Below are 19313 nucleotides of genomic sequence, written 5' to 3'. Positions count from 1 at the left end.
GTTATATTTCCTATAAGTTAGCAAACTACACTACAGGGGTTGAACCTATTTTTTTAAATAAAATTTTCTTGGAACACAGCCATGTCCTTCATTTGATGTCTTGTCTGTGGCTGCTTTCATGCTCTCAGAGCAGAACTGAGTTGTTGCGAGAGACCAAATGACCAACAAGACTAAAGTATTTATTCTCTGGCCCTCTTCCGAAAGGTTTTGCCAACCTCTGTCCTACATCATATATACCCATATCCCAAATATAAATAATATCCAAAATAAAATATGATTGAAGCTGCTATTACTGTGGACTGCTCCCCAACTTAAACATGAGCATCTAAAATTGGTTAAATAATGACACATTAAGTGAAAAGTAATGCTGAATTAATGCACTATCTTTATTATATGAGTCAAGACTCATTTTTATAAAATTTTGAGAATACATAAAGATGATAGGACTTTTGGACTATTGATAAAATCATCAACATTTGGTTTATATTTGAATTAATTTTCCCAGGAAATTTTATCTCATTACCTATTGAGGGAAATAATTAAAGAACCACCTCAAGACAGAAAGATCTAGAGTAAATCATTCACTAGAATGAACTGCTAGAGTATCTAAATTGTCTCCTCTACTACAGGTAAAGACAAGAGGAAGACATAAGACATGCTATATACCTTATGTGCATATATTATACTCTACACTTACACACCACTGTATACCAAACTCAGTATATTGTTTCTTACTATGTAGTCACAAAATATATTGTTAGGAGTGGGACTGGCTGGCGGGTGGGGAAGAGGCCTGGTGGTTCTCCATATCATCAGCCATGAAAGTTAGACATGTATTTCAAGTAACTGAGTTCTCCTATAATAACCTATTATGACATGCATAAATTTACATAAACTCAAACTTTTCCATTTTATATTTTCAGATGATTTCACTTCTTGGGGAAAGAGAATCCTATCATTTTACTGCCTGTAGGGTAAAGTATTTGGTCACGGTATTTGCTCAAAATTGACATCTTTTTTCAGGCATTTTTTCAGGCAAGTAGCTTGTTATTCACCTTCTTCATCAGACGTGGCTCTGAATGAACCAGTAATTCTTTAAAGGCAATGTCACCCACAAAGGACAATGATTTAATACCATGGGACCATAGAGAGGGGATGCCCAAAAGAAACTGCCAAAGCCCTGAGGGCACTTTCAAAGAAGGTCAAATATTAGTGTTTTCAATAAGAACAATATTCTAAAAATAACTTCCTAAGATGACTTTTTGATGGATAGCATTTATTTGAACTCCAAATTTTAGAATGTTTTTTTAAAAAAGTCTAGTGACATTATAGTCACACCTTGTACAATGACCTTAATAAGTCACAATAACATTTTATCATAATTTTATTTGTGTGTCTAAAAAATACTACAAAAATACAAAGTCGACATGCATTATTCTAAAATGTATCTAGCAGTTATTTTCTTTTTAGATTCTCCATGGTAGAAACTCCCCAGAACAACGTCACTTACATTCTTTCCAGTTGAAGATCTGTGACACTGTTAAGTCTCCATACTTGACAAGACACATGAAGCTGTGGTTGTTTTTCACATTAAAATCCAGTTCACCACTAATAGTGTAGAGCTCAGTTTCAGGATCTTGGGAGACTGATGTGTTGTTCACATTTAATTCTTTTCCATTTTCCAACCAGGAGAGGCAAGGCTTTGGAAAACCTCCAGAGGTTGAGCAAATTATCCTTTTGATATTAGGAGATGGATTTCCAAGGTCAGTTATACTAGGGACAGGGAAATCAGCTGAAGAAAGAACAAGGATATAAGTACATATCATTATACATCTATGTGTGTGGAGGGGGTATATTTTTAACAAAGTTTCTAGTTTTAATAAGAATGCGAAAATGAGATATAATTTATAACTTTCCATGTCATTAGTAGTTGTGTATAATCCAAAGACTAACTTTGATTTGAATTCGTTATAGCAATTTTTCATCACTTTTGATAGAGGTAGGAGGGCAATTATTAGAGAAAAGAAGTAGTTTCATGTGAATAAATATTGACACAGTACTTGCATTTGTAAGAGGTGAAGAGAAAAATAATACACAATATTTATTGAGCTCTTAATGTTTGTTAGGTCTGTACATTGCCTCATTTTGTCTTTACAACAACCCTAGGAGGTAGGTTGTAGACTAAAAAAAGATCAAATATCAGTAATGTCATATCATTTAATTTAATACAATTTCCATTTTATCAATATCCAAGTTGAGGTTGGATCACAACCAATAAGTGACAGAACTGGCATTTGAATTCAAGTGTTTCAGATACCAAAGGCTTCCCTTCCCTTGCCTTCCTTTCTTTTACTTTGTTTTCTTTCCTTTCTTCCTGATATTTAAAGTACACAAAGTGGCTTTCTTTTACTTATCTATTTATTAATTCCTATTATAATGAACATCTATGAACCCTCCATCCGATTTGAGAACCAGAACGTTGACAGTAACTTCTGGAAATTTACTTGTATGGTCTCACCAACTTGTCTCCTACTTCCCATACCTGAGGTAACCCCAGCCCTAACTTTTGTTTAGCACGCCTTTGCGTTTTCAAAAGTCGTCTTTCTATCAGGTAAACCTCTGTCCAAATTGTACATTTTTGAGCCTGTAATCTCAATCACTATCCTTTACTGCTCTCCTTGCTGTTCTGATATGCCTTCATAGGACAGAGGCCTTCCTGGGATTTCTCCTACATACTTCAGGCACCCTTTCTTTTGTATGTTTGAGCCCTAACAAGAGAGTAAAATATGAGGTTGGTGCAAAAGTAATTGCGGTTTTTGCAGTTTTTAACCTGTTAAACCACAATTACTTTTGCACCAACCTAAACACCAAACAAAGCATAGTGAAATGACTGCAGAGAACACAGGAGAAAGTTCTCCTTACCTCTTCCTCACACGTTCTTAGCCTTGAAGAGTTTATACTTCTCAGCATGAATATGGGGAGCCAACCCCCCTATACTTCATTCCAGTTAGTTTTCTTTTTAGAATTCTGAGTTCCAAAAAGAGATGTAATATAGCAAAGTGGTCGTCAAGAGTAGGTTTTAAAACCAGGTTTGCCTTTTAATCCTGGGCCAATTACTTAATCACTTGCAGTCTTAGGTTACTCAACTGTGAGATGGGGATAACAATACCTACCTTCCAAGGTTGTAAGAATTAAATGACATCATTAATATAAACTATGGAGCACAGAGCCTGACACAAAGGAAGTTAGTTAATAGACTGATTTATGTGGGTCTTAAATTTGACCACTCTTAGATGAGTTCCCTTATTTAAATCATGTTGGCAGGTGAAAGTTCCAGGACTGCCTGGTAGTACTGTGAATAATAAAGTAAAGGGGAAGTTATGACAAGTGATTACAATTGCCAAGAAGGAAAAACTTGGATTTGGTTGGAAGTAAGTCACCTTTCTTTTTTGGATTAACCCTTTTCCTAAATTCTGCCATTTTTCCTGAGCCACTGTGGGGACAGAGTCCCAGAGAGCAGTTTCCAGGCTCTCAGCCTCATGTGGAAAGGTGCTGGCTCAGGTAGTAGATGGCCATCAGCTGTGACTAGCTGGCCATCAGCTGTAACCAGTGAGCCATTAGTCAATAATATAACTACCATGGCTAAGCTAGCAAACGCGGATTGCAGTTAGCAAGTGGGGTTGGTTAGTTGATTGGTTGGCGCAGATTGCGGCTCCCACTTCCTGTGTCTCCAACCCAGCCGCCAGCGAGAATACGGTGGTATGACTCCCCTATCTATGGCTCCGTGGGTGTTCCTTTTTGGCCTCACCATACCCTGCGTTCTGGTGCGGAGAGTGGGACCAGAGACCCTGCATTACAGCCATTTTTAGTTGATATTATTATTTCCTATTCTTGCAATTTATCCTGTAAGATTAAATCATTATACTGGTAGCCAACATTAAGAATAGTCCCTTTGTTTCTTGTATTATCAGTATGTCATTTATTATAACCTAGAATAACATTTCCAAGTAACTCATATCCTAAATTATGATTCTTGTCCATTTCTGCACTTCGTTTCTCTGAGAAATAGCTAAACCACAAGAATACCACTAATACCAGGGATTGCATTAAAAACATCATCTTTTCAAAGTCTGACTTGGCTTAAACAGCTTCAGCTCTGTCTTCTATCCCTTCTATAAGGTGATCTGTTTAAAGTAACAGATCCTAAGGCCTTACAAGACTGTGAACCATCAAATAATTGCTCCTTTGTATCTCATTTTAATCAACTAACCCAAATTTTCACCACTCTTAATGAACGGGGGGGGGAATATTTTATTAGGAAAGGAAGAGGTACACAAAAGGAAAATATCAATTAACCTAGTTAATCTATTAACTAGTATCACTAGTTCCTCAAATGTACTTGTTAATGGAGGCTTTCATATATTGCTATGCTGATATATCATTTTGCAATCTTGGGCAAATGTAGAGAAACCAATTTGCCCCATTTAGCCTGAGATCTTCCCAGTTTTAGCACTGAAAACATTGTGTCTAAGGAAACCCTTCAGTCCTGGGAAACACGGGGCAGTTGGTCAGCCTAGCCAACTGAGAAATTGTTTAATTTCCTGCTTCATATGAAGTGATCCCCTCGATGAGTCTAGTACTCATTTAGCACCATACATAGTTATTACAGTATTATCTTTTATTAAGAGGTTTGGTTTCCATTAAAGGCTCAAGTACCCAGGGGGAAAAGAAATGTTTTTGAACTTCAAGTGTGAGGGACTGGCCCAGTGCTGTAATTTCTCAATAAGGGTTCAGGCTACATCAGTATCTTCTAGTACTATCACCTGTGAGTAAGTCAAAGTTCCTTTCTACACAAGAAATGCTTGCCCTTCACAATAGATGTATAAATTGGGCTTTGATTCATGAACTAATTTTTTTTCCTGTGGCAGACATAAATTATGCATTTAGTTCTGTAACATCTAACTTTATAGGAATGATTGTTGGATGAAACTTCAAATATACAATACATATAATAGTATAATAGCCATAATAATAGACATTCAAATACTACAAAGGGTGCCAAAAAAACGAATACACATTTTAAGAAAGGAAAACTGTATTAAAATTGTAATACTCAATATATACCAATAACACAAGATGAATACAAGTCATGCTTAACTTCTGCAATCACAAGAGGTGCTCCAAGTGGTTACCATCAGCGTCCAGACACTTCTGATTACAGCGAACTACTGCTTGAGCAACGTTGACCAAAGTGTCCACTTGTATACATTTTTTTGGCACCCCCAGTATTTGAAAAATGTTTATGTCTGCATTGTTCTCATACCTTTCAATATATTTTCGCAAGAATACACTATTACTGGATCAAGGGCAGTTACTAGTATAGCTACATCAAATCAAAGATGTTCCCTAATGCTTCAGAAGACACTTCAGGTCATTGTAGTGCCCCAGGATGATTGTCATAAACTTAGATTGTCAAAGTGCAAGAAATGCACACTACTAGATAGTTCCAGGACATCGTGAGAAATCAATTAGGGCTTATTGTAAAATTAGAGATTCACTTAACCCTAAGAAATAAAATGAGATACATCCCTCTTCAGAAAAATTTTCACTTAAATCAACAGGAGTATATTTTTAAGGGCATCAGAATCTGCAGGCTTATAGTAAGTCAGAAAATTCCACCCACCTCTAACTGACAACATCACGGAACTCAGGTGCTCCTTTTTGTAAGACCCTGTTTTATTCTTCTGAACGACACAGGTGTATTCGCCACTGTCCGACAGGCGCAGAGCCAGGATCACAATGGAAAGGTTATTAGAGATGTCAGTGAAGGTGCGGTTCTCATACTTGGGCCACACTTTCACCTTTCCAGATATGACAGCCAGCACCATTTCAGTATGTTTTTGCCAGTAGATGCGAGCTTTCATCAGTTCACCGGTTGAAATGTTGTAACCACAGGACAGTACGGCTACATCTTTCACTGACTTGGTCACCTTGGTAGTGCCTAAGGAGAGTCAGACAGAACAAGAGTTTATGTTTATTAAATATAGATTCCTGCACAAGTAGGAATTGGGAGCTGACAGAACTCAGAGCACTGTATCTAGTGACTAAGCATAATCAGAAAATTCAGTTTGGTTTTGATGGTTTTGATCTCCAGTGCTTTCTTTTGCCTTCATTTAAAAAATGTGGTTGGGCCAGCTGGGTGGCTCAGGTGGTTGGAGCGCTGTGCTCCTAATGCTAAGGTCGCTGGTTTGATTCCCACATGGGCCAGTGACTTGTGCCCTCTACAGCTAAGATTGTGAACAACAGCTCTCCCTGGAGCTGAGCTGCCATGTGCTGATGGCATAAAATTTACCACCTTAACTTTTTTTTTTTTTTTTTAAGATTTTATTGGGAAAGGGGAACAGGACTTTATTGGTGAACAGTGTGTACTTCCAGGAGTTTTTTCCATGTCAAGTTGTTGTCCTTGCAGTCTTAGTTGTGGAGGGCGCAGCTCAGCTCCAGGTCCAGTTGCCGTTGCTAGTTGCAGGGGGCACAGCCCACCATCCCTTGCGGGAGTTGAACCGGCAACCTTGTGGTTGAGAGGACGCATTCCGACCAACTGAGCCATCTGGGAGGCAGCTCAGCTCAAGGTGCCGTGTTCAATTTTAGTTGCAGGGGGCGCTGCCCACCATCCCTTGTGGGAGTCGAGGAATCGAACTGGCAACCTTGTGGTTGAGAGCCCACTGGCCCATGTGGGAATCGAACCGGCAGCCTTCAGAGTTAGGAGCATGGAGCTCTAACCGCCTGAGCCACCGGCCATTTCCCCCACCTTAATTATTTTTAAGTGTACAGTTCAGACATGTTAAGTATATTCGCATTGTTGTGAAACAGATCTCCAGAACTTCTTCATCTTGCAAATCTGGAACTCTGTGCATATTAAACAACTCCCCTTGTTCTACCCTGGTAACCACCACTCAATGTTCTGTTTCTATGCATTTGACTACTTTAGATACTGCATATAAGTGGAATCATGCAGTATTTGTTTTTTGGTGACTGGCTTATTTCACTTAGCATTATCATCCCCAAGTTTCATCTATGTTTTAGCATGTCTCAGAATTTCCTTCCTATTTAAGGAATGATGATTATAATGAATAATAGTCTATTGTGTGCGTGTGTATATACATATATAATACATATATATATATACATACATATATGTGTATGTATGTATGTGTGTGTGTGTATATATACATACACACACACACACACACACCTATATACTGGGGATGTCAAAAAAATGTATACAAGTGGACACTTTGGTCACCGTTGCTCAAGCAGTAGTTTACCCAAATCAGAAGTGTCTGGACGCTGATGGTGACCACTTTGAGCACCTCTTGTAATTGCAGAAGTCAAATGTGACTTGTATTCACCTTTTGTTATTCGTATATATTGAGTATTACAATTTTAATACAGTTTTCCTTCCTTAAAATGTATATACTTTTTTTTTTGGCACCGTGTGTGTGTGTGTGTGTGTGTGTGTGTGTGTGTGTGTGTATGATATTTTCTTTATCCATTCATCTCTTTACAGACAATGAGGGGGAAGGTCCACGAGTCCTACAAGAAGGACTTTAGGAGACCTCGCATATGCGCTCCAGCTGTGGGTTAGACATGTACTCAACCCCACGGGAGTATGGAAGTCACAGTTAAGAAATGTGAGATCTTGAAGGGATTTTCATGATCATTCATTTTTACAGATTGTCTTATTCTACAGATGAGGAAACCAGGCTGCGGAAAGGAAACTGCCCCAGTTTTATACTTTCTAGCCCAAGCTTTACAGGCCACTCTTCTTATTTACTGATTTCCCCAATGTTAGGCCCCAGTTCTAGGGTAAGAGAACAGTGCCCGCACCCCAGCCAAGCCCCATCACTGAGCTCTTTTGCTTTGAGAAACAGTCCTTTTCCTTCCAGGCTGGATTGACCCCATGACTTTAGACTGAAATGACCCCCCTCATCCCCCTCAGATAAGGCCTCTGTTATGCTTCTGGACCATGTCTTCCCTTTTCAGCTACCCTAAACAGATCTGTGTCCTCTCTTTATCCCTCTTAGTCGTCTGCAATCCACACAACAGTTGCCCTACAACCTAGTTTTCCTGAAGGGCACCCATTTAAAACATTCTGCGCATTTTTCCATCAGCATATACTAGAAATACCAACATTTCAGCATCTAAACTCCATCTTTTTGTTATCTCCTGAGCACTGATCAGTTGCACCAAAATCCCTTGTCAGACTATATTTTCTGATTTTTCATTCAGAAGTCATGGTCACTTTTCCTGTGCTGTGCTTCACCTAAAAGCAGAATCCCTCTGGGTGGTGAACACACAATGTGATATATAGATTATTTAATACAGAATTGTACACCTGAAACCTATGTAATTTTACTAACCATTCACACCCCAATAAACCTGAATTTAAAAAAAAAAACTTAAAAAAAAAACTTTAAAAAAAATTTAAAAAGAGCCCTAAGCTCTTTCACAACGGCTCCCCATGTCAATGCTACCATGCTGTGCCTTCCCCACCCAATAGCCCCTGGACCCACACAGAGTCCCTGGGGGAGGCCCGTGTCTAGGGGTTTCATTTCCAGGCCCTCTCTCTTCTTGGACAGCAGGATCATGGGGCACTAGCACCATCCATCCCACCAACCCTTCCTTCTTCAGGCCTCCATCAGACTGCCTATGGCCCCACCACAGCATTTAGGAAGAGAGTTTTGTGATGGTGGGTATTTTTGTAGCAGTGTGAGGTAACTCAGAATGATCTAAGGCACCTTTTTAGGCAATTGTGAGGAATATTGCCAATCCCAGATTTAGGGGCTATAAGTGAAAAGGGGAAAGAAATGAAAAGATATACTTGAGGGGAACATATAATAACTAAATAACCAGAACTCTCTTTTAGAAAGAGCGCATATTATGGATTCCAACTGCCTTGAGTTTTAGACCCAGCTCAGCCATTTGCTGATTAATCTGTTTCCTTATCTGTAGAAAGAGTATGATGCCTACCTCTCAGGATCATTGTAAAATCAAACTCAATTAAATGATATAAATGGAAAAGTCCCTAGTACATAGCAGAGCTTCTGTAAGAGTTTCCTTCTCTCTCTCTCTCTCTCTCTCTCTCCCCCTTCTCTCCCTCCAGCTCCTACCCTCTGGTCCCTTTCATCTCACTCAGGTGTTATGTTAGATACAGAGGACTCTGGTCTTGTTACGCACCAGACAGACATCATGACAGAAAGCAGCTCACTCATTCAGGTTTCTAGATAATAGGGTCTTTCCCTATGATCTGTTTGTTCCAACCAAAAAAAACCCCAATATTTCTAATGGATTTTGATGTGGCAAAAGAGAAATCTTAACTGAAAGTGAGTTAACTTTTTAAAATTAAATTTATTGAGGTAACATTGGTTAATAACATTATATAAATTTCAGGTGGACAACTTTATAATACCACAGCTGTACACTCTATTGTGTACTCACCACCCAAAGTCTAGTCTCCTTCTGTCACTATATATTTGACCCCCTTTACCCTCTTCATCCTCCCCCGATCTCTCTTCCCCTCTGGTAACTGCCATTCTGTTGTCTGTATTTCTGTTGTTTGTTCATTTGTGGGTTTTTTTTTTTTTTTTATATCCCACATATGAATGAAATAGGATTCTTGTCCTTTTCCATCTGACTTATTTCACTTAGCATAATAATCTCAAAATTCATTCATGTTGTTGCAAATGGCAATATTTCCATTGTATATATCCAGTCATCTGTTGATGAGCACTTAGGTTGTTTCCATGTCTTAGCTATTGTAAATAATGCTGCAATGAACATAGAGGTACGCATATCTTTACAAATAAGTGTTTTCAAATTTTTAGGGTAGATTCCCAGAAGAGAGATTGCTGGATCATATGGTAGCTCTTTGTCCTCTTTCTTCTCCTTCTGGAACATTTCTACATTTCTGTCTTCGAGCTCAGTAAGTCTCTCTTCCATCTATATGCTCTATTTCTGATGCTCTGTGATGCTTTCCTCTTCTCATTTATTGAGTTCTTCAGCTCAATATTTCTGTTTGGTTCTTTTTTATAGTTTCAATTTCAAATTTTGGTAAAGTGCTCCTTTTGTTCATTAATTTTGTCACTGAGTTCACTGAACAACCTTTCTGAGATTTCTTATATTTCATTGAATTTCTTTATAACTGCAATCTTAAATTCTCTGTCATTTAAATTGAGTCTTCTATGACTTTGAGTTTGGTTTCTGGAGACTTTCATTTTCTTTCTATGAGCCCATATTATCTTGGTTGTTCATGGTACTCGGTGGATTGTTTCTCTACCTGTGCTTCTGAGAAAGTGAATGCTTTTCTTGTTTAGATACTGTTTTGCTCTTAACAGTTCAGTAGGTTGATAGGTAGGTTACTTTCTTTTCTTTTCCAGTAGATGGTGTTATAATGTAAGTTTTTGTTCTCTTACCCTTGGCATCACTTAGGTTGAGGAAAATGCCACTTGCCCACTGGAGTGCTGGTGTCCCCCTCTGTGACCAGCTCATCTCAGTTACAGGGTACCACCACCAGGTGGGGGATTATGGTGGGTAGTAGAGAACCAGTTTTTCAAGTACCCAGTGCTGCCTCCTTGTTACTAACGGCCTGGCTCCACTGTGTTGTTGGAGCACTCTCCACTACCTCTGCTGGGCTCTGTGGTTATGGGTGAGGCAAGGGAGACAAGCTCATGATTTGCAGCTCTGCCTTCCTGTCAATGGCTGCTCACACTACTGTGCTGTTTAAGCATCCCATCCACCTCTACTGGACTCTACTGTGGTGAGGATGGGGAAACAGAGCTGCCCTCACAGGGAGGGCCACTGCCTCTGCCCTTCGTATTAGCCAGGCTGCAGTATGAGGGCTGCAGACCGACTTTTCCACCATTACAAGGCTCGCTGGAGCTGTGTGTGTGTGGGGGGGAGGGATGCTGAACTGCGTCTTCAGCCACTGTTCCTGTCTTTCCCCCACCCCACCTTTCCTATTCATTCCAATACACCCACTGTCAGATGCGTGGATCTCTCAAGTGACTTTGTGTTGAGCAGGGGATCCTTTGTTGAGTTTTAATTGTCTGACTTGTACATTTAAGGTGAGAAATGAAGGGATCTTCTCACTCTGCCATGATGCTGATGTCACCAGAGTGAGTTCATTTCAGTGATGATTCTGAAGGAATTTTTGTCCAGCTATCAGAGGAGAAGCGTAGGTGTCTCTGAACATCAGTGACACACTTTGTGAGGTCCCCTTCATGCTGAGGAAGAATGAGACTGAAAAGAGGAACCAAAAATCTTCTGGGCAATTTGGAAATTCCCACTGGGACTGGCTTCCATACTTAGGCCCCTGCGCTAGAGACTGGATTTTAATGAGGCCCCACGTAACTTGTATGTAAAATTAAAGTGTGACCAGCACTGGTATAGGTCATGTCATTCCCCTGTTTAAAACCCTTCCATGGCTTCTCAGTTCCCTCCAAATAATATGCAGATTCCTGCCTGTGGTTTTTAAGCCTTTATGGAGTCTGGTCCTTGCCTCCTCCCCCATCTTCACTTCCTTGCTCCCTGGTTTCTCTCACATGCTGCTCCTTTCACCTTTTCCCAGTTCACTCTCACCACTTTCCCCTCTGGCAGGAAAAGACAATGTTTGTTGGTCATACATTCAATTGTGTGATTACTTGATTAATTTTTATCTTCTTCCTAACAACCATAAACTCCATGAAGGCAAAGCCATGTCAATTTTGCTCACAACTTGTCCCCAGGACCAAAAAAAGTGTCTTGTACATAGGAGATGCTCAATGTTTGTTGAATTAATAAATGATTAAACAAAAGAATGAACACTTGTGCCAGATTCATCCTTACCTTTGTGCCTTTGTCCACACTGTTGTCCCACCCAGGATTCTCTTGCCATCACCCATCCTCTACCATAAAGCCTATCCAGCTGCCCCAGCCAACCCTAGTCCGCCTTCCCAGGTCTTGGACTCTTACGGGTACTTCACTGCTCTTCACTTGCTTGTGAATTAGTTTTGCCTTCTCCAACTAACATATTCAAAGCTTTTTGAGGGCAGGAATCCCAGGCTCAGTTTTTAAGGGCCACCCAGTGCACAATTCAGACATAAGCTCATGGGTTCATTTGTGACTTAGTCCAGCAACAATAAAATCTAGATGTAGCTATAGAACAAAGTGCTTTCCCAAATATCTTTAGCTCAAAATATCATCTTCCATTTGCCTATGACTAATTTTCTGGCATAAAGCCTTGGTTCTTTATCTCTCTCTCTCTGTCTCTCTCTAATACACACACACACACACACACACACACACACACACACACTCTTCCAGGAAGCCTGTATTAATTTCCTTCTAAATATTTTTAAACTCATTTAGACTCACCAGAAGAAGTTTGAGAGTGCGCCCCCAACTTCCCAGAAGAAAATTACAACTGTTAGAAATGTAATATAACTGTCAAAGATATACAAAATAGTCAAGTCATCTGTGCGCCCCAACTCCTCTTCCATTCTCTCTACCTCCTTCCCTACACCTTAGATATTTTGGGCAATGCCTGCAGTGCAGACATTTGTAAATAAGCAGCTCTTAAGACAAGGGCCTTTAATATTTGGCTCTTTGTAGACTGGCAAACTGTGCTAGAGCCAAAGCCTTCTCTTTATTGTAAAGAAACCAATCCTATACTGCTCAGCAGAAAGCAAATCTTTTGTTTTGGTTTTAAAAATATAGTCAGAACCATTCTATTGGCAGGATGGACCCCACCCTTCCTCATAGCCCCTTAAGTCCAGCCCCTGAGCTGAAATAAAAGCCTCCGGAAGTCAGAACACATATGAAATACCTATGTTTTAGTAAGTTAAAAATAACTGAAAATGTAATTTTGTGTTAAATCTGATTCCACTAAATGTCAGATGCCAGTGTTGGCCAAGGGCACCAGTGCCTAAAGCATAAAGATAACTATTAAGAGAAAAACCTAACATTAAGAAGATTATATGTCTCACCCATTTTCTTTTCTCCTGTCAAATTTGAAAGATCATCAATGCTTAATTTTAGAAGCAGAGCACTTTAGCTGTAATGTCTCATAGAGATCTAGTCTGGGAATCAGAGCCTTAGGCCAACGCCCTTCGCACATTACAAAATGTAAACGAGCATCCAGTGTTCATGGAAGAGACCACAGTTCTAAGCTGGATTTCTGAAACAACACTGTCCCACCTTCCCATTAAGGTCTGGATTCTGGAGCTAACTTGACTTGCTGTGCTATCCAGGGCAGGTTCTTTAATCTCTTGGACCTGCTTTCTCCTCCATAAAATGGATGGAAATATTCCTAAGGTCACTTCCCGCTGGCAGGATGACAAAAGGGGGCAGCACTGAGAGAACCATCTCCTTTCTCTAAACCCTGAAACTCAGTCAAATTCCTGGATCTTGCTTACCTGAACAGTAGTGAAGAAGACCAGCCAGCACCAATAGCTGAAAGAACTTGAGGTATGAGCCCTGGGGTGGTTTTAGTGTTTGATCCATGGCGGCTGCTGCTCACAATGGAAAACGAAAGCAAACACTTTCACACCACGTGAGACCTGCGCGCCTTCCAGCATGCACCGGGCTGGGGCAGAAGACAGTTCAGTTGCCCACACAGAGGGTTTTCCCGTTATGTTTGCAAAACACACCGAAGAGAAGCTGATGGTGTACGTAAGTCTCCAAACTCCTGAATATGAAAGATACTGGATTTACTTTAACAACCTGAAAAATAAAGAAAATAATAGCTCTGATGATGATTGTCCAATTGTCTTGAGAAGCCATAGCCTCCTGTGGGAATAAAATCCCTGAGAGGGCCCCTTGGAGGGCTAGTATAGGTCTTGGAGGTAGGCTTGATCATAAGTTTGTTTAAAAAGCAGTCAAGTTGTTGGTAACTAGTTCTACCAAGCTATCCCATATTAAGATAATGGTAAATGTACTTACTTGCTGAAGAACAATTACTGTTTCTTCTCTTGTGTTAAAAATCAAAGTAGGAGGCCACACTTCTAAGATGTTCCTTTCTGGCTTTCTCCAAAATAATGGCAAATTGCTCGCGTAATATATCACAGAGGTGGCATTCCCCTTTCAACTTCCTCTTTTTTTTTTTTTGAATTTTTTTCAGTTAAGTTATCATTCAGTATCATTTTATATTCGTTTCAGTTGTACAGCATAGTGGTTAGACATTTATATAATTTATGCAGTGATTCCCCTGATTAGTAGTCCCATGGCACTATACATAGTTGTTGCAACATTAATGACTATATTTTCTATGCTATACTTTACATTCCCGTGACTATTTTGTAACTACCAATTTGTATTTCTTAATCCCTTCATCTTTTTCACCCAGCTCCCCGAACCCCCACCCCTCTGGCAACCATCAGTTTGTTCTCTGTATCTATGAGTCTGTTTCCATTTTGTTTGTTCATTTATTTTGTTGTTTATCCACATATAAGTGAGATCATTTGGTGTTTGTCTTTCTCAGTGTGACTTATTTCACTTAGCATAATGTTGTAAATGGTAAGATTTCAATTTTTTCAGGGCTGAGTAATATTGCATGGTATATATGTACCATCTCCTCTTTATCCAATCGTCTATTGATGGGCACTTAGGTTGCTTCCATATCTTCGCTATTGTAAATAGTGCTGCAATAAACATAGGGGTGCATATATCTTTTCGAATTAGTGTTTTCGATTTCTTCAGATAAATACTCAGAAGTAGAATTGCTGTGTCATAATTTTTAATTTTTAATCTTTTGAGGAACCTCTACGCCGTTTTCCACAGTGGCTGCACCAATTTGCAATTTCACCAACAACAGTTCATGAGGGTTCCTTTTTCTGTACATCCTCCCAACACTTGTTGATTTATTGATGGTAGCCAACCTGACAGGTGTGAGGTGCTACCTCACTGTGGTTTTAATTGGCATTTTTCTGGTGATTAGTGATGTTGAGCATCTTTTCATATGTCTGTTGGCCATGTGTATGTCTTCTTTGGAGAAATGTCTATTCAGGTCCACTGCCAATTTTTCAATTGGATTGTTTGGTTTTTTTAGTGTTAAGTTGTATGAGGTTTTTATAAATTTTGGATATTAGTCCCTTATCAGATGCATCATTGGCAAATTCCTTCTCCCATTCAGGAAGTTGTCTTTTTGTTTTGTTGATAGTTTCCCTTGCTGTGCAAAAACATTTTAGTTAGATGTAGTCCCATTTATTCATGTTTTTCTTTTATTCCCCTTGCCCAAAGAGATACAAAAATATCACTAAGGACAATATCAGAGAGTTTACTGCCTATATTTTCTTTTATGAGTTTTATGGTTTCAGGTCTTACATTTAAGCATTTAATTCATTTTGAGTTTATTCTTGTATATGGTGTAAGAAGGTAGTCCAGTTTCACTTTTCTACATGTATCTGTCCAGTTTTCCCAACACCATTTGTTGAAGAGAATGTCTACCCAATTGTATATTCTTGCCTCCTTAGTCATAGATTAAATGACCATATAGGCGTGGGTTTATTCCTGGGTTCTCTATTCTGTTAGATTGATTTACTCATATGTATCTGTTTTTATGCCAGTATCATGCTGTTTTGATTACTATAGCCTTGAAGTATAGTTTAATATCGGGCAGAGAGATAACTCCAATTTTGTTCTTGTTTCTCAAGATTGCTTTGGCTATTAGTGGTCTTTTGTGGTTCCATACAAAATTTAAGATTATTTGTTCTAGTTCTGTGGAATATGCCATTGGTATTTTGCTAGGGATTGCATTAATCTACAGATTGCTTTGGGTATTATGGACATTTTAACAATGTTAATTCTTCCTATCCATGAGCACAGTATATGCTTCTATTTATTTGTATCTTCTTCAACTTCTTCCCTCCTCTTGAATTTTTTGGAATAGTTTGAGAAGGATAGGTGTTAATTCTTCTTTGAATGTTTGGTAAAATTCACCTGTGAAGCCACCTGGCCCAGGACTTTTGTTTATTGAGAGTTTTTTGATTACTGTATCGATATCATTAGTAGTAATCAGTTGGTTCAGATTTTCTGTTTTTTCTTGATTTGGTCTTGGAAATTTGTATGTTTCTGGGAATTTATCCATTTCTTCCAGATTGTCTATTTGTTGGCATATAATTGTTCATAATATTTTCTTATGCTCCTTTGTATTTATGTAGTGTCAGTTGTCACTTCTCCTTCATTTCTGATTTTCTTTATTTGGGTCCTCTCTCTTTTTTCTTGATGAGTCTGGCTAATGGTTTATCAATTTTGTTTATCTTTTCAAAGAACCAGCATTTAGTTTTGTTTATCTTTTGTATTGTTTTTTTAGACTCTATTCAGTTTAGTTCTACTCTGATTTTTATTATTCCCTTCCTTCTACTCACTTTGGGCTTTGTTTGCTGAACTTTTTCTAGTTCCTTTAAGTGTAAGGTTATATTTTTTATTTGAGATTTTTCTCGTTTCTTTAGGTTGGCCTGCATTGCTATGAATTTCACTCTTACGACTGCTTTTGCTGTGTCCCATAGATTTTGGGTCATTTTGTTTTTATTTGTCTCAAGGTATCTTTTGATTTCTTCCTTGATCTCATTTTTAACCCATTCACTGTTTAGTAGCATGTTATTCAGCCTCCATGTGTTTGTGTGTTTTTCAGTTTTTTTCTTGTAATTTACTTCTAGTTTCATACCATTATGGTCAGAGAAGATACTTGATATGATTTCAGTCTTCTTAAATTTATTGAGACTTGTTTTGTGGCATAACATGTGATCTATCTTGGAAAATGTTCCATGAGCACTTAAAGAATGTATACTCTGCTGCTTTTGGATGAAATGCTCTAAAAATATCAAATAAATCCATCTGTGTTAGTGTGTTATTTAAGGCCACTGTTTCCTTGTTAATTTTCTGTCTGGAATATCTGTCCATTGGTGTCAATGGGGTGTTAAAGTCCCCTACTATGATTGTATTATTGTCAATCTCTTCTTTTTAGTCAGTCAATATTTGCTTTATATATTTACATATTCCTATGTTGGGTGCATAAGTGTTTATAAGGATTATATCCTCTTGATAGATTGATCGCTTTATCATTATGTAATGTTCCCCTTTGTCTCTTATTATCGCCTTTGTTTTAACGTCTATTTTCTCTGATATAAGCATTGCTATCCCAGTCTTTTTAAAAAATTTCCATTCACATGAAATATCTTTTTCTGTCCCTTTACTTTCAGTCTGTGTGTGTTTTTTGACCTGAAGTGGGTCTCTTGTGGACAGTATATGTATGGGTCATGTTTTCTTATCCATTCTGCCACCCTATGTCTTTTGATTGGAGCATTTAATCCATTTATATTTAAAGTGATTATTGATAGGTATTATTGCCATTTTGTTATTCATATTTATGTTCTCCCCCCACACACACTTCTTCTTAAAGGGACTTCTTTAAGAAGAAAATTAAAGGGACTTCTTTAAGAGGAAGTGGGGGGGAGGAAGAATTTCTTGAAATACTAGTTTGGGGATAATGAACTCCTTTAGCTTTTCTTGTCTGGAAAGCTCTTTATTTGTCCCTCAATTCTAAATGATAGCTTTGCTTGGTAAAGTAATCTTGGTTGTAGGTCCTTACTCTTCATCACTTTGAATATTTTGTGCCAATTCTTTCTTGCCAGCAAAGTTTCTGTTGAGAAATCAGCTACCAATCATATGGGAGCTCTCTTGTAGGTAACTAACTGCCTTTTTCTTGCTGCTTTTAGGACTCTGTCTTTAACATTTGCCATTTTAATTATAATGTGTCTTGGTGTGGGCCTGTTTGGGTTCATCTTTTTGGTACTTTCTGCTCTTTCTAGGCTTGTGTGCCTATTTCCTTCACCAGGTTAGAAAAGTTTTCTGTCATTATTTTCAAATAGGTTCTCAATTCCTTGATTTCTCTCTTCTCCTTCTGGTACCCCTATGATGCAAATATTATGCTTGATGTTGTCCCAGAGATCTCTTAAAATATCCTCATTTTTAAAAATTATTTTTTCTTTTCACTCTCCCGATTGGGTGTTTTATGCTAGCTTGTCTTCCAAATCGCTGATTCAATCTTCTGCTTCATCTCTCTGCTGGTGATTCCTTGTAGTGCAGTCTTCATTTCAGTTATTATAGTCTTCACTTCTAACTGGTTCATCTTTATGGTTTCTATGCAATTTAAAATAAGAATCAGATTAAGACTAGATTTAAAAAAAGATGTTGAAGTACACATACAATTAAACTGGAAAAAGTGAAAAGCAAGACAAGCAAGGAATATTTGAATGTTGCATAAGTGAAATATTTTAAAATAAAATTCCATGTGGATAAAAATTATAATTAATGCAACATTTATATACATGAGAAAAATGAGGAAAGATGGTCTTTTATCACCTCTTTCTTGGGAAGATGACTAAACTAAAGCTATTGACTCCAAATTGCAGAAAGTATTTCTCTCTGTCATTTTCCAACAAATAGAAAAACTTTCTTAGCTAAGGCTGTGTAATAAATTTTTTGTTGTGCCTTGCATTTTAAACATTAGGTCTCCAAAATTGCATTTAAAATCCAGTAGTTCTATGTATGTGGGCGATCAAGTGGTAAAGGCAAAGAGGAATATAAGCTCTCAGTATCCTCATTGCCTCTACAGTTCCTGGCACAGTATAATCACTTGAGAAATATTTTCTGAAAGAATGAATGAATGAGTGAATGAATGAATACAAAATTCAAATGCTAACAGTTCAGACAAAAAACTCCAAATATCAGGGTGTAATCTAGTTGCTGCTGAGTCTGAATTGCACGCTCATTCTTTAAGTGAAGGACAAATAAAGCACTCAGATGAATCTGGAGACCATTGTGCCCATCTATACGCCATCACTTTGTACCACTTGATGCTTCTTCATGTCATCCATGTCCTAGTGAGTGGTGTTTGGTCATAGGCAGGATTTCAGGTATAGCTTATTAAATCACTCACATGATCTTATATTTGCTTTTGTATTGATTAGTGTTTTCTGAACTTTTTTCATTAGTTTCAGGTGTACAAAACAACATAATGATTAGACATTTACACCCCTCACAAAGTGATGACCCCACCAAGCCTACTACATAACTATTCTAATACCATTGACTTTACATCCCGTGACCATATATATATATATATATATATATATATATATATATATATATATATATTTAATTATAGTTGACATTCAATATTATTTTATATTAGTTTCAGGTGTGCAACACAGTGGTTAGGCATTTATATAATCTATGGAGTGATCACCCCAGTAAGTCCAGTACTCATCTGACACCCT

At 38.2% G+C, this 19313-nt stretch overlaps 1 protein-coding gene across 1 annotated transcript in view; it reads right to left on the bottom strand.

The window, feature by feature from the left end:
* The window catches only part of CD80 (CD80 molecule), a 36930-nt gene extending 19612 nt beyond the window's left edge, over positions 1 to 17318 (bottom strand). Inside the window, 4 exon segments of the mRNA XM_088794250.1 lie at positions 1511 to 1792; positions 5684 to 6001; positions 13452 to 13758; positions 13978 to 17318. Of these exon segments, the coding sequence (XP_088650376.1) occupies positions 1511 to 1792; positions 5684 to 6001; positions 13452 to 13539 (688 nt within the window). The 5' untranslated portion in view covers positions 13540 to 13758; positions 13978 to 17318.
* Positions 17319 to 19313: the final 1995 nt, after the last annotated feature.

The sequence above is a fragment of the Rhinolophus sinicus genome, chromosome 17 (assembly GCF_057876585.1).
Source record: "Rhinolophus sinicus isolate RSI-liver-muscle chromosome 17, RSI-T2T, whole genome shotgun sequence".
In the NCBI taxonomy this organism is placed as follows: Eukaryota; Metazoa; Chordata; class Mammalia; order Chiroptera; family Rhinolophidae; genus Rhinolophus; species Rhinolophus sinicus.
This window is presented reverse-complemented; position numbering and strand designations above follow the sequence as displayed.